This window comes from Podarcis raffonei, chromosome 8 (assembly GCF_027172205.1).
Source record: "Podarcis raffonei isolate rPodRaf1 chromosome 8, rPodRaf1.pri, whole genome shotgun sequence".
NCBI classification, from domain to species: domain Eukaryota; kingdom Metazoa; phylum Chordata; class Lepidosauria; order Squamata; family Lacertidae; genus Podarcis; species Podarcis raffonei.
In genome coordinates this window covers 17376634-17397935 of record NC_070609.1, presented here as the reverse complement: position 1 = coordinate 17397935, position 21302 = coordinate 17376634, and the positions used below count along the sequence as shown (strand labels likewise).

General features: G+C 45.7%; 2 protein-coding genes across 3 annotated transcripts; both read left to right on the top strand.

The window, feature by feature from the left end:
* The first annotated feature begins 230 nt into the window (after nucleotides 1-230).
* Nucleotides 231-9949, top strand: LOC128418493 (lens fiber membrane intrinsic protein-like). The gene is made up of 5 exons (XM_053398213.1): nucleotides 231-329; nucleotides 3139-3338; nucleotides 7189-7353; nucleotides 8714-8848; nucleotides 9521-9949. Exons 2-5 carry the CDS (start codon nucleotides 3164-3166, stop codon nucleotides 9580-9582), a joined length of 537 nt encoding a protein of 178 aa, XP_053254188.1. The 5' UTR covers nucleotides 231-329; nucleotides 3139-3163; the 3' UTR covers nucleotides 9583-9949.
* A 3446-nt stretch (nucleotides 9950-13395) lies between these two features.
* LOC128418492 (protein NKG7-like) lies at nucleotides 13396-20981 on the top strand. Of its 2 annotated transcripts, none has more exons than XM_053398211.1 (5): nucleotides 13396-13497; nucleotides 14607-14836; nucleotides 16414-16511; nucleotides 18330-18464; nucleotides 20527-20981. In XM_053398211.1, the coding sequence occupies exons 1-5, from the start codon at nucleotides 13426-13428 to the stop codon at nucleotides 20565-20567; spliced, it is 576 nt and encodes a 191-aa protein (XP_053254186.1). In that variant the 5' UTR covers nucleotides 13396-13425; the 3' UTR covers nucleotides 20568-20981. The 2 variants fall into 2 exon arrangements, with proteins under 2 accessions (XP_053254186.1, XP_053254187.1); XM_053398212.1 differs by having other exon boundaries at nucleotides 13397-13497; nucleotides 16362-16511.
* The last annotated feature ends 321 nt before the right edge of the window (nucleotides 20982-21302 follow it).

The window sequence follows — 21302 nt, the reverse complement described above, 5'->3', positions numbered from 1 at the left end:
CAAGGCAATCTGCATGGGGTCTCTGACCCTGAGGCCTCCCTGCAGCTCCTGCCCTGGTCCCAGAGCTGGAGAGTCAGCAGGTTTTACTGCATTCAGGGTGCCAGAAAGGAGTTTGCTGCCTGTGCACATTTCCCTTCTCGAACCAACAGCGTCTCTCGTCATCTGTATCCTCCACTCCCACCCCGGCTCCCCATCATTGGTCATTTTCAGTAAGGCGCTGGAGACGAGTCAGCCACATGTAGCTGTCAGAGGTGTTTTGAAAAAAGGGGCTCGGCTCAGCCAAGACGAGAGAGACGAGCGGCAAGGGAAGCGGCTCCCGGGGTCTGCAGGTAGGAAAGAGGGGTGGATGCTGAGACCACCCACAGGATACACATGGCTGGGGCAGAGGCGTGGGGTTGTTGAATATACAGTACACAACCTACCCCAGACTGGGGACTTTGCAACCCCATGTGGAGAGCCAGTGTGGTGTAGTGGTTAAGAGCAGTGGACTCGTAATCTGGCGAACCGGGTTCGCGTCTCTGCTCCTCCACATGCAGCTGCTGGGTGACCTTGGGCCAGTCACACTTCTCTGAAGTCTCTCAGCCCCACTCACCTCACAGAGTGTTTGTTGTGGGGGAGGAAGGGAAAGGAGAATGTGAGCCGCTTTGAGACTCCTTTGGGTAGTGATAAAGCGGGATACCAAATCCAACTCTTCTTCATGGCCAATGGGAGTTGTAGTCTGTCTTCTGCAGCATGGCCAGAGGACCAGAGGACGATGTGAGATGCTGACACAAGCTTGGGACAGGCTGTCTTAAGGGAATTGGATGCAAGTATGGGAAGTGCTGTTGTGCTCAGCCCCTGCTTTTGGTGTCCCTTCCCCATAGGCATCTGGTTGGCCACTGCGGGAGCAGGGCGTTGGACTGGGTGGGCCACTTGCCTGATTCAATGAGGCTCTTATGGTCTTATTGAACTGCAACCATCTGGTGCTTCCCAGTTGTGTTTTTTTAAAAAATACAGTGGTACCTCGGGTTAAGAACTTAATTCGTTCCGGAGGTCCGTTCTTAACCTGAAACTGTTCTTAATCTGAAGCACCACTTTAGCTAATGGGGCCTCCCACTGCCGCTAATGGGGCCTCCCGCTGCCACTGCGTGATTTCTGTTCTCATCCTGAAGCAAAGTTCTTAACCCGAGGTACTATTTCTGAGTTAGCAAAGTCTGTAACTTGAAGCGTATGTAACCCGAGGTACCACTGTATGTGTGTGTGTGTGTGTGTGTGTGTGTGTGTGTGTGTGTATGTGTATATATATATATATATATATATATATATATACACACACTTTTATTAATTAATTTCAACATGACAAATTATCAAACCATATAATCACATACTTTCTTCCCCCCTTCAATCCCCCCCCAGTACTTCCCTCAGCTCCTCTCTCTGATTTCTCTGCACATATTATTCTCTGCATGTTATAAAATTGTACCTATCCTTGCCTTGTCTATCATGTAATCAACCAAGGAATTTGTGTATGTTTATGCAAAACCTGCCAAGGAGTCCAGTTCATTTTGTTGTCTTTTTAGACAGTTTGTAAAAAGTTCCCATTCTTCCATAAGTCACAGTTGTCCTTATCCCGCAGTTTGTATGTCAATTTAGCCAACTCTGCACAGCTCATCAATTTCTCTTCCCACTGTTCTTTCGTTGGGGTTTCCTCATTCTTCCATCCTTGTGCTATCAAGACTCTTGCCGCTGTTGTAGCATACATAAATAAATTCTTTGTTTTTCTTGGCAGGTCTTGTCCTACAATCCCTAACAAAAATGCTTCTGGTTTTTTTACAAATGTCATTTTGAACATTTTTTTTCAATTCATTGTATATCATTTCCCAAAATTTTTTAACCTCTCTACATTCCCACCACATATGATAAGAAAGTCCCTTCTTTTTCTTTACATTTCCAACATAAGTTTGACCCGGTTTTATACATTTTTGCTATCTGTACTGGTGTGATATACCACCCGTACATCATTTTCATATAGTTTTCTTTCAAAAGAGAACCATCTGTAAATTTCAAATATCCTTTCCACAATTTTTCCCAGTTCTCAGTTCCCAGTTGTGTTGATGCTGTGATTGTCAAACCCCTCAAGTCAACATGAGTCATTTGTTGTTGTTGTTTAGTCGTGTCTGACTTTTCATGACCCCATGGACCAGAGCACGCCATGCATCCACAGCAAAGAAAGCTAACACTATTCTAGGCTGCATCAGCAGAAGTATAGTGTCCTGTTCAAGGGAAGTAAGAGTCCCACTCTATTCTGCCTTGGTCAGACCACACCTGGGGTACTATGTCCAATTCTGGGCACCAGAATTTAAGAAGGATGTTGACAAACTGGGACGCATGCAGAGGAGGGCAACCAAGATGATCAAGAGGAGACTGGGAGGAGATTTGATAGCCATCTTTAAATATCTCAAGGGCTGTCGCATAGAAGAGGGAACAAGCTTGTTTTCCTTTGCTCTGGAAGGTAGGACTGGAACCAATGGCTTCAATCTACAAGAAAGGAGATTCCGACTAAACATCAGGAATAACTTCCTGACAATAAGAGCTGTTCAGCAGTGGAACAATCTCCCTCTAGAGGGGGTTGACTTTCATTTCCTGGAGGTTTTAAAGAAGAGGTTGGACAGCCATCGGCCATGGATGCTTTAGCTGAGAGTCTTGCTTGGGGGGGGGTTGGACTAAATGACCCTTGGGGTCCCTTCCAATGCTACAGTTCTACCTCTTCCACCCCTCCCAAGAACATCTCTTGCATCATTCCTAGCTGCAATTTCTCACCCCTGCCCCCTTGCTTATATATTTTCTGGATTTCTATCTCAACTTTCTCAAGGGTTCATTGCTGAGCTGGGTTTTGAACCCTGGACTCCCAGGTCCTAGCCCAGCACTCTAACCCAGGCACCCCCAAACTCAGCCCTCCAGATGTTTTGGGACTACAACTCCCATCATCCCTAGCTAACAGGACCAGTGGTCAGGGATGAGGGGAATTGTAGTCCCAAAACATCTGGAGGGCCGAGTTTGGGGGTGCCTTCTCTAACCACTACACCATGCTGGCCTTTCCAACGGCAACCCAGATCTTGCCGCCTTCTAATCGCTAAGCCACACTCTTATTCCTTCCAGCTGCTGCTCTCAGAATTGGAGGAGGATGTACAGCTTCATGGGTGGGGGCTTGTTCTGTGCTTCTCTGGGGAACATCCTCCTGGTGGTGTCGACGGTGACAGACTACTGGATGCAGTACCGATTGGCAGGCGCCTTTGCTCACCAAGGACTCTGGAGATACTGCTTCCCTGGGAAGTGCTACATGCAGCTGGAGAGCATTGGTAAGAGACAGCTTGGAGCCTGTGTGTGCATGTGGACTGTGGGAATGTTCAGGGATGCAGGAGAGGATATATTGTTTGATTATAGCCTTTCCAACTTATGTAAACAAGTTCACAATTTAGCAGAGTAACATTCCGCTTTTTAGACTCACAGCGGATGCGTTTGCTCAGGCTCGCTAAAGCCTCTATAGTAACTGTCCTGGTATTTTCCCCTTATTCCCTTATAAAAGATAAGACATGACACAGTCTTCTATAAAAGTATAAAAAGAGTTTACTCACTCACATTCTGTTCACAATCGGATCCCAGAAGGCAGACTTAGCTTAGGAAAGTTTCATACACCTGGAAACTATCTCATAAGGAGACAGTCCCTTTGTCCTCTCTTGGCTGGAGGCCAAGAGAGCATCTTTGGCTAAGCAGATGTTGCTTTTTCGACAAAAGTAGTCATAGAGAGAGAGATGGCTGCCCTGATCTGTGCTTTTGTCATTACCTGCACAGGTGAGGCCACGCCCACCTCTAGTCACATGCAAAGGAAGTCTGTCCCAGCCCAGAAGGAAACAGGAAGTTTACCTGCTTGCTGGAAAAACATTCATCCCCATGTGTAAACATGTTCACTCTAGGAATGTTGTACTTGACTGCTCTTGTGTTTCACATCCCACTGGACCTCCATCGCACATTGAAGAAGCTCAGTGGCGATGATCTGATGATTTCACAAGCTAAGCTCTGCTCAGGGTTGGACCTATGTTAATCAGGCAGCGCATAGTTTAACTATGGAACTCACCACCACAGGATGCAGTGGTGGCCCCCGATTTGGACGGCTGTGAAAGAGGATTAGACAAATTAGACACTAAATGCCCTGAGTGAACAGGAACGTGTTCAAATTCCTCTTGAAATTTGAGGGAATGCTAGGGAGGGCATTCCACAACTGGGGAGCTGGCAGGGGAAAAGGCTGTGTCATGGATCAACACCAACCAGGCTGCCCCAGATGGTGGCACCCCCTCTCCTAGCACGTGGGGGTGTAAAACTTACTAGTACTTGGGGGTGTAAAACTTGTACTTGAGGGGTCCAGCCATGGCCATTCAGTGCACCATAACCTGTAGGCTAGATTGCTTCAGGGGCATGGGGCTGCCCCTGAAGACAGTTTGGGATCGGACTTCCGGGTTGGCGCCATTGTTTAATGGCGGATTCCCTCCGAGCTCCGGAGGGAATCGGCTCCGTAGCGTCTGGGTCTGGCCGCTGCGGCGAAGCGGAGACCCTTAAAATCACAGGCGCGGATGCCTGTGAACATAGAGACTCGGCGGGCACCATTTGCGCCCCCCCAATCCGCGACGGAGCCTTTTTAAAGGCTTCGGAACGGAGGCAGGGTGAGGCGTGGTGCTGAGAGTACTCCCTCGCCTACGGAGTGAAGCCGCAAGCCATTGACAGAGAGCGCCAACTTCTTCCAAGACCGACTGGACTCTAAAACATAAACCCGTGAGTAATACGGAGATTGGAACCTTAAAAAATTTAATTTTGGATTTGGAACGAGCGGGAAGGGGCTAAAAAGGAAGTCACCCCCCCTCTTTGTAAACAATTTAAAGCAAAGGACTGGGCAGCTAAGGTCGAGAGAATCTGCTTCTTGTTTTTTAATGAAAAGATCCTGACTTCACGGTTTTGACACTATAAGAAGATTTACTGGAGGATAAAAAGAATTTGGGGAGCTGAAATTTCACCCCCCCCGAGACCCGGGAACGTCCTATGAGAAAGCCTGTTGTATGGAAGATTTTGACAGCTGTCAAGTGAGCTGTTAGTCAGCTAGTTGTCAGCTGGAAAAAGAGAACATTGTTTCTGCTGTTTCTGCTGGTTTATTTGGTACAACTTTGTGGAAAACAAGGAGGGCTGATACAAAATAACTGGACTTTTGGTTTTGAGCTGAAAGGAACATTAAGGAACTAAAACCCCCCTAGAGGGGTAATAGGGACACTACATTACAAAAATGACTGGAGTATGTAAATTCCAAGCAGAATTGGACAGAGCACTCGTTCTCTTGGGAAACTTGAAAGATGAATACAATGCTTTGTCTACAAAGGTATCACTACTATACTGGACAGTAAACAACAGTTTTGAGCCTGATAAGGACTTGAAACAGGAAGCCTATTCAACTGAACAAATAAATGAAACTGAAAGTGTAGAAACGATGGAGCAATGTGTTGTTTTTGAAGAAAATGAAGGAGGAGCAGGAGATTTGCAGGAGTTAAAGGAGAGTTACAATATGAGGCCTGACATGATGATAAAAAAGGACAATAAAAATTGGATGTGGAAAGCCTGGTCTGAATGGGAGTCTGGAAAATGGAGAGATCTCCTCTGGAGGAGATCTGAAGACCTGAGGATTACAAATTTGCTGAAGGTGAAAGCTGGAGCTTTGGGGACATTTGGATCTGTAAGAAATTTGAAACAAGAGTTGGAGCACCCCATAGGCTTTGCTTTTAAGTATGGAGGACTGACTGGAAGCAACATGGATTCTGTTGGGCCGGAGCCCCTCCGAGACTTGGGGCTTAACATCAAGGACCATCAAAGAGACCGGCAGAAAGGAACTGAGAGAGATATAAGGGCCTCGGACGTGAGATCTCCAGGCTAAATAAATAACATAAAGACTGATGGATATTGGTTGGGGACTGGAACCGGGAAAAGGGTGGGTGGAGGTTGGGAATCCAAAGGGTACATAAGGATAATTTGCTTTTTATATTTTGTTAGTGGTAAGGAAATTGGGTAAATCGTGGAAGGGAAATTTCGGTCGACTTTAGGAAAAAGGTTTAAGAATAATTAATGAGGTATAAGTATTGATGTGTGTTTTTAATAAGGTAAAATTGGTTTTTTCTTTTTAAATTAATTGAAAATAAGACTGTTAAAAATAAATTGAGGAAATGGAAAAAAGAAGCAAAGTAAAACAATAGTATGTTAGAACAAATGTTTAAGTTAAGGTAAAGAAATAAGTTAAGGACTTGCTGAACTGACAATTTAAATTGGAATACAAGAAGGGGAGGTGTGAGGAGGTCTGAGAAATAAGGTTAAGAACAATAAGTATCAGAAACTTTTTTTTTCTATTTTTGTTGTTGTTTAGTTTTGAATATTATGTATTTTTGTGTTTTTTTGTTTTGTTTATTTCTTGTTCTTGTTTGTTGTGTGTTTCTTGAAAATGCCAATAAATATTTAATAATAATAATAAAAAAGACAGTTTGGGATCTTCAGCTGCAGAATTCACTGGCCAAGGTGCTCCCTGGGACAAGATGGTTTGAGCATATAATGCAGATCCTGACCCAACTGCACTGGCTGCCTATTAGTTTCCAGGCCCAGTTCAAAGCAGTTGTTTTGACCTATAAAGCCATAAATGGCTCAGGACTGCAATAACACAAGGATTGCCTCTCTCCGTATGAACCTACCCGGACCTTGCAATCATAAATGGAGGCACTTCTCTGGGTGCCTTCTCCATGACAGGTATGGAGGGTGACCACACAAGAACAGGCCTTTTCTGTGGTGGCTCCCTATTTGAGGAATGCGCTCCTCAGGGAGGCTTGCCTGGTGCCTTCTTTACATTCATTTAGGTGCCAGGCAACAAAAACATTCCTCTTCTCCCAGACTTTTGGCTAATTGAATAATATATGGCCTTTTAAACTCTGTGTTGAGTTTCTGTTTGTTTATTACTATGTAATGTATTTGTGTGTTTTTATATTATAAACTGCCCTGTGATCCTCAAATGAAAGGATGGTATAGAAATTAAATAATTATTCATAATATTATTGCGGGCCATTCCCATTCTGCTCACCCTATTCTGCATTTAGCTAGGAATAGCATTCAGTAGGCTCTCTCTTCTCTCAGTCTTATTCCCTGCAGCCTACTGGAATGCCACCCGGGCCTTCATGATCCTCTCTGCCCTCTCTTGCTTCGCTGGCATCATCACCGGCATCTTTTCCTTCGCCCAGTTCTCCACTTTCCAGCGCTTCAACAGATCCTTTGCGGCTGGCGTCCTGTTCTTCGTTTCCAGTAAGTGCCTCTTCTCTCGCACAGGTTGATCTCTTTCTCAAAGCTGCACAACTTGAAGCAGCCTAGAGGCAGATGCTGTGATTTCAGATGCAAAAACACAGAAGTATTCAGGTGAGGGCCCAGGTGCCACACCTGGGCCCCCAAGATGGGATGTGGTGGGGGTGGAGAAGGAGGCAAGGGGGGAATTTCAAACAAAGATATATACACACACATATGCACGCAGATTATGTATGTAGATGTGTGTATATATATATATATACACACACATACAGTGCTTTTCCCCCTAAAAAAATGTTTAGGGGTAGTCTTATTTTCCTACTCATATTGAAATACTGCCCCTCAATGAGGCCAAACTTGGATTCACAGAATGTTTAGGGGTACGCGTACCCCTGCGTACCCCCAGAAAAAAGCTCTCTCTCTCTGTGTTTGTGTGTGTATGTGTGTGTGTGTATAAATGAATGAATGAAAATATTTCCATTAAACAACATTAAGTGAAAAAATAAAAAAGGAAACAAAAATGCACAAAACAGGAAACAAAAATGCAAAAGGAAACAAAATGCATAAAAAAATACAAAAGAATAAGATTTAAAACCAGCCACCATAATTCCACACATGCTTGCCTAAAACAAAGGTATATAAGTGAAATATATGTTCTAAATATATATACACGCTTCTTTATAGCCTACTATGTTTTAAAAATAAATGCATTGCAATTGGTCAACGTAAATGGACTCTTTGTGCCCAAACTACAGGGGACTCGTATTGATCCACGGGAAAGATCAATCCATGCCCCCCCCCTTAATTAATGGATAGAAGATATGACAACTCTTGCAACACGTGAACAGACAACTCATATAGACATACATTGCTTATGGATGTATATATCTAATATTTATAGGACCCGAGACAGGAGATGCCTCTTTAAGAGCCAGCGCAGTGTCATGGTTGGAGTGTGCTGCACCAGGACCTGGGAAGACCAGGGTGCCAATCCCTGCTCAGCCATGAAGCCCACTGGGTGAACTTGGGACAGTCACTCACTCCCACCTTAACCAACCTTGCAGGGTCGTTGTGAGGATAAAATTGAGGGAGGGGAGGAGAAGTATGTTATGTCAACTTGAGCTCCATGGAAGAAAGCTGAGGAATGAATGAATGAATGATTGCCAGCCACTGGGAACTGCAAGTTGGACTTGCACTCAGTTGCACTCAGATCCTGCTTACGAAATTCCATTCAGTATCTGGCTGGCCCCTCTGTGGACTCCTGTTGGCGTGATCCAACAGGACTCTTTTCACATTCTTGTTGTTGGTTCATCTGCTCATCATGTTAACTCTTCTTCCCTCCTCTCTTCTTCCCGTGTCACAGCGCTCTTTGTCCTTCTGGCAATGGGGATCTACACTGGGGTCACGGTCAACTTCCTTGGCAAGCGATTTGGCGAGTGGCGTTTCTCCTGGTCTTACATCTTGGGCTGGGTTGCCCTCCTGATGACTTTCTTTGCAGGTGATGATTCTTGCGGGGGGTGGGTGGGAATGGGTGCGTACGAAAGGAATGGTCCATTCTGAGGATCACAGGGTGGTTCACAATATTAAAAACATAGAAGAACATTACATAGTCACAAACAAAAACAATAACCCCCAACACACACACACACTTTAAAAGGCCATAGGTTATTCAATTAGCCAAAGTCCTGGTTAAGGAGAAATATTTTTGCCTGACTCCTAAAGATATGTAATGAAGGTGCCAGGTGAGCCTCCCTGGGGAGAACGTTCCACAATCAGGGAGCCACAGCAGAAAAGGCCCCGTTCTTGTGTTGCTCCCCTCTGGACCTTTTGTGGAGGAGGCACAAAAAGAAGGGCCTCAGAAGATGATCAGAGGGGTTGTGGAACTCTCGCTTTTTAAATCCAATGGAACCCATTAGCATTTCTCTGTTTCTATATTTTTATTACTTGATTTGCTTTATGTGCATCTGTTTGAATCAATACACTTTGGGGAGCGCTTGCAGGAGAAAGACGGGATATAAATTTGATGGATAAATAAATAAAGTTCACTTTGTCATGCTAGTTTTGCATTGACCTTGGCTAGGATTCTGCTATGTTGCATCCAATGAGAAATGCATTACAGAATCATACTATATTATATTGCATCTTCTTTTTTCTCTCCTCCAATGTGCAGGTATATTTTACATGTGTGCCTACAAGATGCACAAATGCCAGCAACTGGCTGTGAACCGCTAAGATTTCGGCACCCACCATGGCTCTGCAATGTTTAAAGAACTGACGTGTGAGAGGTAGAGAATGGTGTTGTGTGAAAAAAAGAGAAATGGCTCTTTAAGAAATGCTCATCATTTGAGGCAAAGAAGCTCAGCTGGAATCCCATGGTTCAGATATCAGCCCAGCCATGCACTCACTGGATGACTCAACCTCAATGCCTGCAATACAGAAATAATGACACTGGCCTACCTTACAGGCTTGTTGTAAGGATTACTGTATGGTGATGCACAAAAAATGTTTGGAGAAGGGGCTTTTCCTGGGATGGAAGCAAAGCGGTCAAAGAAGAGCTTCAGTGCACATTGTGGAGCTGCTGAAAACCTTGATACATTAAAAAAAAAACACTGGTAACTCTGGTCCAAACTGTTGTCATTATTGTCTTCAGCTTCCTAGCTTGGTGATGCCATGTCATATAGCAGAAGTGAGGAAGTGTTGGTCCTGCTACTTTCAGAGCCTCAGGTTTAAGTGATATTGCCAAACCATCATTTCCACTAACCATTATTTCGATCACAAACCATTATTTCTGTTGCATATGTAAAGGTAAAGGGACCCCTGACCATTAGATCCAGTTGTGACCGACTCTGGGGTTGTGGCACTCATCTCGCTTTAGTGGCCGAGGGAGCCGGCGTACAACTTCCGGGTCATGTGGCCGGCATGACTAAGCTGCTTCTGGCAAACCAGAGCAGCACATGGAAACGCCAGAGCGGTACCTATTTATCTACCTGCACTTTGACGTGCTTTCGAACTGCTAGGTTGGCAGGAGCTGGGACCGAGGAACGGGAGCTCACCCCGTTGCGGGGATTTGAACCGCCGATCTTCTGATTGGCAAGTCCTGGGCTCTGTGGTTTAACCCACAGCGCCACCTGTCCCTGTTGCATATGTACAGGGTTGCAGTAGCTTATATGGCTTCCATCACCTGCCTTCCCTGAGAGTCCCTGAATGCTCTCCTAAACAGAAGAATTTGTAAGTGAAGAAATGCTCCCAAACCATGGTTTATTGGTTCAGAAAGCGAAACAACAGTTTACCCAAACTATGATTTGCAAACCAACTGCGAAGCATAGTTTCATATCCTGGTTTGGTAGTTATTCATGAACTATGGTGTTGGTTAGCCTACCATGTTAAACTAGGGGTGGCTATCCTGGAGCTCTGCAGATGCCGTTGGACTCCAGTTTCCATCATCCTCAGTCAGCACTGCCAACCATCATGGATGATACAAGTTGTGGCCCTCAGAATGTTAGTAGACTCCAAGCATTAAACCATAGCTTTGGTTTTGCCCAACTCTCTGCTGGTATTCTGCAACCAGCCAGCTACTTTGGGTGAGAAAGTAGGGAGGATGGGATCTCCTTCCCTGCTGCTATTGCCCGCCCAATACATTTTGGCACCTGAAGCACACCACAGGATGAAAGCCACCTTCCTGGTCAGGGAAGGAGCTGTGAGTGAAGCTCTACATCAGGAACAAGTGGGGAATAAAGATCTACATTGGGATCTGGTGCCCCTGTGAATTGTGCCACCCGAGGCAGTTGCCTGACCTTGTCTAATGGGTGGTCCGGCCCTGCCTGCTATTAACTCATGCACTGCCACACATCAGAGCTTAAGGAGAAGGGCTTCCAGATGAGGAAGTATTGAGCCCTGGCATCTCTTCAGCACTTCAAGGCATTGTGTACCATGTTTGATCACGTGAGGTTTGGTTCCGCCGTGCCCTTGTTCAGAACCACGTCCCTACACAGAAGGAAGACTTCCTTTCTACAGTGTCTGTATTAAAAGGTCACCACCACACTTTCTCTGCTCAAAAATACAGTGGTACCTTGGGTTACAGATGCTTCAGGTTACAGACGCTTTAGGTTACAGACTCTACTAACCCAGAAAATAGTACCTCAGGTTAAGAACTTTGCTTCAGGATGAGAACAGAAATTGCGCAGCAGCGGTGTGGTGGCAGCGGGAGGCCCCATTAGCTAAAGTGGTACCTCAGGTTAAGAACAGTTTCAGGTTAAGAATGGACCTCCAGAATGAATTAAGTTCTTAACCAGAGGTACCACTGTACTCGTGTGAAGGTACCTCCTTAAACGCTTTCAACTGTTTAGCAGAGTTTTCTGGAAAGCAGGGATCAGCAACTGAAGTTACTCTTAGAGATGAAACACCGATGCTGTGAAATCTTGGTCAAGAGTTTTATTACTTGACCGGTCACAAAAGCTTTATGGTAGCAACAGTATATACAATCATTAAAGTAACAGCTATAATGGCACACTTTAAGTTACAGTTTCTCTCTCTCGCAATGGGGTGGTCACAGACACAGTCCACCAGCAGTCCTGACAGCAGATTTACAGACAGCATTCGTTGGTCAGGCGTCTGCCGTTTGCAAAAACGATACTTCCTTTTTTTATTGACACTTCCAGCCGAAGCTGTGCATGCTCAGAGTGCCACCCCCATATATGAATGGGGACCTTCTCTCGCTTCTCCTTCTCCTTGGGGTGGGTTGGGGTGGATGGAGGGGTGGCTCAGCTGTGATCTGGGGGTGGTAAATGTAGGTGTATGGCTTCTGGGATTCTCTTCAACATTCCATGTACCCTCCAGTGCATCAGAGATGGTGTTTGCAATGGAAGCTCTGGTCCATACTGAAATCCATACTGAGGGACCTACTGCTCATTCAGCTGGGCTCTGCATTCACTTTCCAAGTTACGGCACATCATGCACCTCATCCATGAATGCGTCTTCTTCACAGGAAGTAAGCCAGGCTACTGAGATGCTTCTCTAGGGTCTCTACTAGTCCTGTACAGTTGCATAGGTTTTTTTCCGAGGAGCCCAGAGCCAAGTGTGTCAATAGCAGCCCCAAACAAAACAGCACCTCGACACTCCCACTCACTGCAGAAGGTATCCTGGATCTTCAGCCCCACTGAGAAGGTCAGGGTGTGGGCAAAGAGGAACAGTAACTATTCTGGCATGTAGAGGGGAGGGTCCACACCATACTTCTGCAAGTGCTTAAGTGCCTTGGGACAAACCCTGCACAGGAGGTCAACAGACGCTTCAGTGTCCAGCAACAGGGCCTCCTGCCAGGATAAGCAAATGTCTTGCAAATCTGTCATCTCAATTGTCCTCTTTCTGGGTGATGCCTAAGTGCCCACCTGGATAAGTTGGAACCTGGAAATCAATTAAAAGGTAAAGGTACCCCTGCCCGTACGGGCCAGTCGTGACCAACTCTAGGGTTGTGCGCTCATCTCACTCAAGAGGCCGGGAGCCGGCACCGTCCGAGGACACTTCCGGGTCACGTGGCCAGCGTGACGAAGCTGCACTGGTGAGCCAGCACCCGTGCCGCACACGGAAACGCAGTTTACCTTCCCGCTATAAAGCGGTACCTATTTATCTACTTGCACTTTGACATGCTTTCGAACTGCTAGGTGGGCAGGAGCTGGGACCGAACGATGGGAGCTCACCCCGCCGCAGGGATTCGAACCTCCGACCTTACGATCAGAAAGTCCTAGGCACTGAGGTTTTACCCACAGCGCCACCCGCGTCCCTTGGAAATCAATTACCCATGGATTAAAACAAAAGCCAGGTGAAACTTATAATGTTGTCCCTATTTTAGTAGCACCATGAAATAGGCTGGATTCTGCTTCATGTAAGGATGCAAAATTGCATGGAAAGATGTAAGGTTTTCTCCACAAAATTACAAAACAACAACAACCTTTCCTGTTGCTGGACAATATGGAACCGATTGGCTAGAATCTTTGAGGATGGAAAGCCCCAAGAATCTGATTGGTCAGAATTCACATGGATTGGAAGCGTCTGGAGCACCTGAGTCACCTAGGCAACCAGATGAATTTCAGAAGAAGTAGATGTTTCTCCATCTCATCCTCATCACAAAGGACAGCGAAAAATGGCACAAAGGTGAGGCTGAGATCCTATTGCGCGGAGGGTGCCATACGGGTGAGATCTTGTGCCCCCAACAAGTGTTGCCCAATTTCATTCAAAAGGCATGAGGAAATTGAAAGACAAGAGCAAAGTAAGAGGTCCTGGGGTGGATCTACACCAGGCACCCCCAAACACAGTCCTCCAGATGTTTTGGCACTACAATTCCCATCAACCTCGACCACTGGTTCTGTTAGCTAGGGATGATGGGAGTCGTAGTCCCAAAACATCTGGAGGGCTGAGTTTGGGGATGCCTGATCTACACACAGGGGGGTGGGGAGGGGAATCGCTATAAATAACTGAAAAATTAAATCATTACAACAAAAGAAAAACAGTCTATAGAAACGCTACACAGTGGTACCTTTGGTTCTCAAACTTAATCTGTTCCGCTCCAAAACCAAAGTGTTCCAAAACCAAGGCGTGCTTTCCCATAGAAACAACCCCTAAAACAGCAATTTAACACGAATTTTACTCTCTAACAAGACCATTGATCCATAAAATGAAAGCAATACACAATGTACTGCAGTCACACAATCAATCCATTAGTAGCTGAACTGAGTTCCACCGTCACAAAAACAAAACAAAAAGAACAGCAAAAACGCAAAATAAATAGCGAAAACAGACAGACCTCAGCGTAACACTCAAAATGGAAGTGTGGCACTCAAAATGGAGCACATTCAGCTTCCGGAAAAAGTTCGCAAACCAGAACACATACTTCTGGGTTTGCAGTGTTTGGTTTCCAAGTTGTTTGAGTACCAAGGCATTTGAGAACCAAGGTACCAACTGTAGGAACGTTTTGTGTTCTCCTGCGTCATCTGGTGTTGCATGTTTATAATACAGTGAAATCTCTGTTTTCTGACTAATGTAGCTGAGTCCCTGGTTTCCCCCCCAAGAGTTCTTTTTTTAGCAACCTAATTTGCAGGGTGTGTGTGTGGAGTTCTATAGTCCTTGCTGTGTTGGGAAAGGGAAATCCCTACTGATCTACTCAAACTCACCCAGAAATGTATCCGTCGCTCCTTATCTACCTTGTCCGACTGCACCTTTCTACGTCCCTGATGGTAATGTTTCCTCTCCTGTCCTCCACGCAGCAGGCCAACTTCCACGATGTCCTTAAGAATGCTAGCACGCCTCGATCTCTTGATGGAACCGCTGCGGATCAGCAGCGCCATCTGCTCTGCTGGAAGCTTGCTGTTGGAGTTTATTTCCCTGAGTACTCCCTACTGGGTACTGCAAAGTACCAAAAAAGGCCTGGTTCACAGTGGCCTCTGGACTATCTGCGTAGGTCCAGATTGCACCATGTATTGGTTCAATCTACTCGGTAAGGTCTTTTCCACTTCTGTATCTTTCTATAAAATGCAAGCATGTCAAAACTGGGTTTCCAAGTATCAGGACCTGCCTTTAAGTTAGGAACAGACAGCGGCGTTTCCACTCAATGTACAGGCCTCCCTCCAGATTCTGCTATATATAAACAGTACAATACAATAATAGACAAGAAATAATGGCATGTATGATAGCTCAGGTGGGACGTGGGTGGCGCTGTGGGTTAAACCACAGAGCCTAGGACTTGCCGATCAGAAGGTTGGCGCTTCGAATCCCACGATGGGGTGAGCTCCCATTGCTCGGTCCCTGCTCCTGCCAACCTAGCAGTTTGAAAGCATGTCAAAGTGCAAGTAGATAAATAGGTACCACTCCGGCGGGAAGGTAAATGGCGTTTCCGTGCGCTGCTCTGGTTCTCCAGAAGTTGTGAGTTGTGAGCTGTGCTCTCCACCTGCCACTTGGAGGAAGGAAGGCAAACCTGACGACTCCAACTCAACCATAGAGGTCTAGTACCCCTAGCTGCAGCAATGGGGAGTAGAATGCAAAAAAAGAGTCTTAAAGATGCCCATATTTCACACATTAAAAGAGGCAGAGGGTTATGAAGATATTTTGAAATTGTGTAAGACATAAACCATACGACACAGAAATGGATTTTCCAGTTGATTGAAGACCCTCGAGCATCGTAAATCAGCTCCTTCCTCTTCAGCATCAGACAGCAAAGAGAAAGAACAAAGGACAAACGTCCTACATCACGGAAACACAGTAATACAAACATCCTGTCTCCATGACTTCCCACAATGTGGAATGAAAACACACACAGTCATGTGATAAAAACAATCCCATGACTGCAGCACGGGAAAAGAATCCTAACACTAGCCACTCATGGGGGCAGGGTGAGCGTCCCGGGGGGAGGGGTGGTGATGTCACCCCCCTAAGGGATGACACCCGGGGCAGATCGTATCCACTGCACCCCACTTCCTCCGCCAGTGCCCAGTGCCCATAGGGACTGTGGCAAAGAGGATGCTGGAATAGATAGGCCATTGGTTTGTTCCAACAAGACTCCTCTGAAATTCTCACATTAACTTTCTTCTTTGAGAGCCAGTGTGGTGTAGTGGTTAAGAGTGGTAGACTCGTAATCTGGGGAACTGGGTTCGCGTCTCCGCTCCTGCACATGCAGCTGTTGGGTGACCTTGGGCCAGTCACACTTCTTTGAAGTCTCTCAGCCCCACTCACCTCGCAGAGTGTTTGTTGTGGGGGAGGAAGGGAAAGGAGAATGTTAGCCGCTTTGAGACTCCTGAAGGGGAGTGAAAGGCGGGATATCAAATCCAAATCCAAACTCCTCTTCTTTAAGCCGGGAGCAAGAATGGGTTGCGTCGACCGCTAGCCTACTGAGAGTAGACCCACTAAAATTCATGGGCATGACTAACTCAGGTGCACTGATTTCGGTGGCACTACTTTGTCGGCGGCCACCAGTCACTCTACCCAGAATCCTTGCCCTTCCTAACGCTTCCTTTTCTGAACCACAGCCATACATATCCACTTCACCCGAGCCTTCCTGGTGATTGCATGTTTCTGCAGCTTCTTTTCTCTGTTGTGCGTCTGCATCTCGTTTGAACGTGACCTGCTGTTCAACATATCCCTGCTGAGAGCCGCCGTCACCTTCAGCCTCGTTTCAGGTAACCCCAATGTGGGTTCTTATCCCAGAAGGGCCCATGTGGCTCAGTGATAGAGCACTTGCTTTGCATACAGAAGCTCCCAGGTTCAATCCCCACCATCTCCATTAGAGTTGAGAAAGAAGACTCCTTTCCTGGGAATCCCAAAGAGCTGCTGCTAGCTAGCCAGGATTCTTCAACCTTGAGTCCCTAGATCCATCGTTGACCATTGACAAAGCTGCCTGGGTAGGACAGGACTTGTTGTAGGCCAACAATACCTGGGGACCCAAGAATGAAGACTCCTGTCCTGAAACCCTGGCCTATCTGGTAGCAAATATATCAAATCCTCAGTCCTCACAGGTCCATAGTCCAAACCGAAGCACAGTCCCACAGAGATCCTGGAGCACCCAAGCTGTGGTCCATCAACAATGGACAGCTGAGCAGACACAGCACCTCAGCTCCTCTGCCATTTTATGACTTGCATGCTGACTGCGGCATTTGGGTTTGGCAATGCATGGGATCCTCACCTGTTCCAAGCCTACGCCAGCTGAGGAATCCCCCACCTCCTCCCAGAGCTAGCGAGCCCCACCTGGCCAGCTAGGGAGCTGGGCTGTGAGCCCTTGCCTGCCTCAGCCTCCTGGAGTGCCCCACTCGCTGCTCCCTATGCCTCAGAGCCTGCCATGTTTGTGGAGGCAGGGTCCCCTCTGGCTCTGGTGATGGGTTCTGTTGTTCCGGTTCCTGTGCACTGCCCTCCATCTCTTCGTCATCCTCTGTCACCGCAGGAGTGCTTCCTGCACCAACCTCACCTTCCCCATCCCCAGCTTGCCCTGGTGTGTGCCAGTTCTGGCTACACCAGGCAGAGGGCCTTCTTGGTAGTGGCGCCCGCCCTGTGGAATGCCCTCCCATCCGATGTCAAGGAAATAAACAACTACCTGACTTTTAGAAAACATCTGAAGGCAACCCTGTTTAGGGAACTTTTCAATGTTTGATGTTTTATTGTGTTTTTAATATTCTGTTGGAAACTGCCCAGAGTGGCTGGGGAGGCCCAGCCGATGGGCAGGGCATAAGTTATTGTTGTTGCTGTTGTTTTATTTATACACCCCTCACCAGAATCTTCTTCAGGTAAATTCTTACCTTTATTTCCAGGCCTTTGATGGATTGTGAGCTGTGACTATTGGGTATGTGTGTTGGGGTTGGGTTGGTTTTTTTTGTATGTTAGTGTTTTATATTATTTTCTTCCTATGCAATTATGTTGTTTTGTTTTTAATTTATATAATAATAATAATAATAATAATAATAATAATTTATTATTTATACCCCGCCTATCTGGCTGGGCCTCCCCAGCCACTCTGGGCGGCTTCCATAAAAACCAAAAATACAGTAAAATATCACACGTTAAAAACTTCCCTGAACAGGGCTGCCTTAAGATGTCTTCTGAATGTCAGGTAGTTGTTTATCGCTTTGACATCTGCTGGAAGGGCGTTCCACAGGGCGGGTGCCACTACCGAGAAGGCCCTCTGCCTGGTTCCCTGTAGCTTTGCTTCTCGCAATGAGGGAACCGCCAGAAGGCCCTCGGTGCTGGACCTCAGCGTCCGGGCAGAATGATGGGGGTGGAGACGCTCCTTCAGGTATACTGGACCGAGGCCGTTTAGGGCTTTAAAGGTCAGCACCAACACTTTGAATTGTGCTCGGAAGCGTACTGGGAGCCAATATAGGTCTTTCAAGACCGGTGTTATATGGTCTCAGCGGCCACCCCCAGTCACCAGTCTAGCTGCCGCATTCTGTTGTTTTGTTTTTAATTTATATATTCTCATTTTTAAAATCTCCTTTTTTTGCTCCCAGCTCTCTTAATCTTGATTGGTATGGCGATATTTACATACGTGCAGAGGCACTCGCAACCTTACACCAATTATTCACTCGCATTCGGTTCGTCCTATGGCTTGGGCTGGGCTTCCGTTCCTATGCACCTCATTACAGGTGAGTCGAGCTTTGCACATGGGCCCCAAACATCTGCAGGTGTGGCCTTAGCCTTGTCACTTCTTAATTATGAGAGGGGGAAAGGCTAGAGTTGAGCCTAGAAATGGAGGAGAATCAGATGGTAGACATTCTGGGTGGTTTTGGTTCAGACTGCAAGGGAACAATACCATTTTTGGATGAATCCCTCCCTTTTTTTACAGTGGTATCTTGGGTTACATACGTTTCAGGTTGCATATGCTTCAGGTTACAGACTCCGCTAACCCAGAAATAATGCTTCAGGTTAAGAACTTTGTTTCAGGATGAGAACAGAAATCGTGCTCCAGCAGCATGGCAGCAGCAGGAGGCCCCATTAGCTAAAGTTGTGCTTCAGGTTAAGAACAGTTTCAGGTTAAGTATGGACCTCCGGAACAAATTAAGTACTTAAGCTGAGGTACCACTGTAATTTAAAGAAAACCTCCCTGCAAGTTGGGACAGGGGATAAATTTGATTCAGTTCACATTAAAGGCAAAACTATCAATATCACACTTTCCAAACCGATATGAGAACGGAAACCCAGCCATCCTTCAAAATTCACACTTCTCAAAATTTTGTGTTGCAGTTCTACAACCAATGTTTGCAGAAAAAATATGCATATGTTAAGGGAACAGGTGCATCAAAACGACTATATTAGTCAAAGGAACGTACAAAATTCACTTTCCAGTGGTATCTTGGTTCTCAAACTTAATTCGTTCTGGAGGTCTGTTCCAAAACTAAGGTGCACTATCCCATAGAAAGTAATGCAAAATAGATTGGTCCATTCCAGACTTTTAAAAACAACCCCTAAAACAGCAATTTAATGAATTTTACTATCTAACGAGACCATTGATCCATAAAATGAAAGCGATAAACAATGTACTGCAGTCACAAACTCAATCAGTAGCTGAACTGGGTTCAAACACAGTCACAAAAACAAAACAAAAAAGAGCCGCAAAAACAAAAACACAAAATAAATAGCAAAAACCAGACAGACCTCAGCGTAACACTCAAAATGGAAGTGTGGCACTCAAAACAGAAGCGTAACACTCAAAATGGAGCATGTTCGACTTCTAAAAAAAGTTTGCAAACTGGAACACTGGGTTTGCAGTGTTTGAGTACCAAGGTGTTTGAGAACCAAGGTACCACTGTATTGGGGGGAAAGTGTTTGCAAAATTGTGTAAATTAGCCCAAAGTGCGCACAACAATTTATTTAGTTGTGAAAAATTGCACTAAAAAGCTGGATGGTTTTAATGAGGTTTTTTTTAAATAAGAAAAATTCAGATTGCTGCAGAAATGTAGAGAACTGAATTTAAAATTGACTAAGTCTGGCCCTAGCTCAGGGATCTCAGAGAACCGATGGGCTTATACAAACTCCTTTCTTTCACGTGTTAGTTTTTATTTATTTATTGGGTGTGTACATTTGCCAGACATTGCTCAGAGTTTCACACTCTGAGTTTCTTTCTCACGCTGCAGAGAATGGAGGAATCAAGAGCAGGTGAGAGGATCTGAGTCTTACATGTTTTTGCAGTGAAGAGGAATTGGGATTGCCAAATATGTAGATTGTTATATCTATATTTATACTGGAAGGAGTAAAGAAAGGGGCAGCTGAAACACTATTTCAAAAGCTAGCAAAAAAGCCCAGCAATTCAGCTATAATCCTAAAAGAGAAAATTCTAATTTTCCAAGGGTAAAATGGGGGTGGGGAGAGTGAGCTCAGAAAAGCCCCCACCATGTGAACTCATAACACCAAATTAAGAGATGAAATCCAGAATTTGCTCCCACTCAGGTTGATAATTTAATTCTCCTGGACCTGCTGATTGCCCAGGAAATGCATAATTTGTTTTGCAGCATGTCTGGGGAATGGGGGGACTTTAAGAAACAAGCACCAGAAAGTAGGTGTTTGAGCTGTGCAGACTAGCTGAGGAGGCAAATGATCTGATGACCAGAGAAGCATGAGGAATTGGATTCCCATCAGGACCTGAGGTGTTTTGTATTTTAGGAGCTAAAATCTCTCTCTCCCCCCCCCCTCCTGTTTTCTTCCACCTAGCTGTACTACAAATATTGAGTCACAAAACATCTACCTACTAAGTCTGGAGGCCCAACTCTGCCACCGGGACCAGAAGAACTGTCAATAAGAGCATGGCTGCTCTCCTATCATGAAATCTCAGACGTGGGATATTTCTCTGGGTTAAGTATAGCCATATTCTGGGTATCACGATGGTGTAGGACACGATGATGGAAAGTGCCTTGCTTGTCTCAGTGCAAATGTAATGGCTGGACCATGGTTTGACTTACATCAGTGGGCTTCCGGTTTGCCCCAGTTCCCATGAACAAACCATGGCTTGCCATGACATAACACTTTGGCAAACTGTGGCTTACTCTAAGGATGGTTTGCCTCCACAATTCTGGAAACCTGCTTGTGCAAACTATAGTTGACCTGCATATCTTACTAGACCTTGACTTATCCACTCTTGAGATTAAAAAGGCTATTTTCAGTGCTAACTCGTTGTGATGATTTCCCCTGCAAGTATAATGCGATATAAGATAAGTGTTGGACTTTGTCTGGGGAGACCCAAGTTCAGATGCTTGCCTGCTGGGTGGCATGGGTTCAGCCACCATCTCTCAGCCGGAACTACCTCGCAAGATTGTTGTATGGGGGAAAAAGCAGGGAGGAGAAACACGTCTCCGTAGAGAATGACCGAGATAAACAAAAAACAAAAAACCTGACATGATAAATAAAGTGCATTGCTTCACCCCTCATTTGGTTTGCCTCCTTTTTGGCATGTCTACACTGCAGAAGATGGACTGAAGAAATGTGAACAT

Coding starts and splice junctions, on each gene's coding strand:
- LOC128418493 (XM_053398213.1), top strand. CDS start 3,164: ATGTACAGCTTCATGGGTGGGGGCTTGTTCTGTGCTTCTCTGGGGAAC. Junction 3,339..7,188: donor CATGCAGCTGGAGAGCATTG/GTAAGAGACAGC, acceptor CTCTTCTCTCAG/TCTTATTCCCTGCAGCCTAC. Junction 8,849..9,520: donor CCTGATGACTTTCTTTGCAG/GTGATGATTCTT, acceptor TCCAATGTGCAG/GTATATTTTACATGTGTGCC.
- LOC128418492 (XM_053398211.1), top strand. CDS start 13,426: ATGAATTTCAGAAGAAGTAGATGTTTCTCCATCTCATCCTCATCACAA. Junction 13,498..14,606: donor CAGCGAAAAATGGCACAAAG/GTGAGGCTGAGA, acceptor TCCTCCACGCAG/CAGGCCAACTTCCACGATGT. Junction 14,837..16,413: donor GTATTGGTTCAATCTACTCG/GTAAGGTCTTTT, acceptor ATGTTTCTGCAG/CTTCTTTTCTCTGTTGTGCG.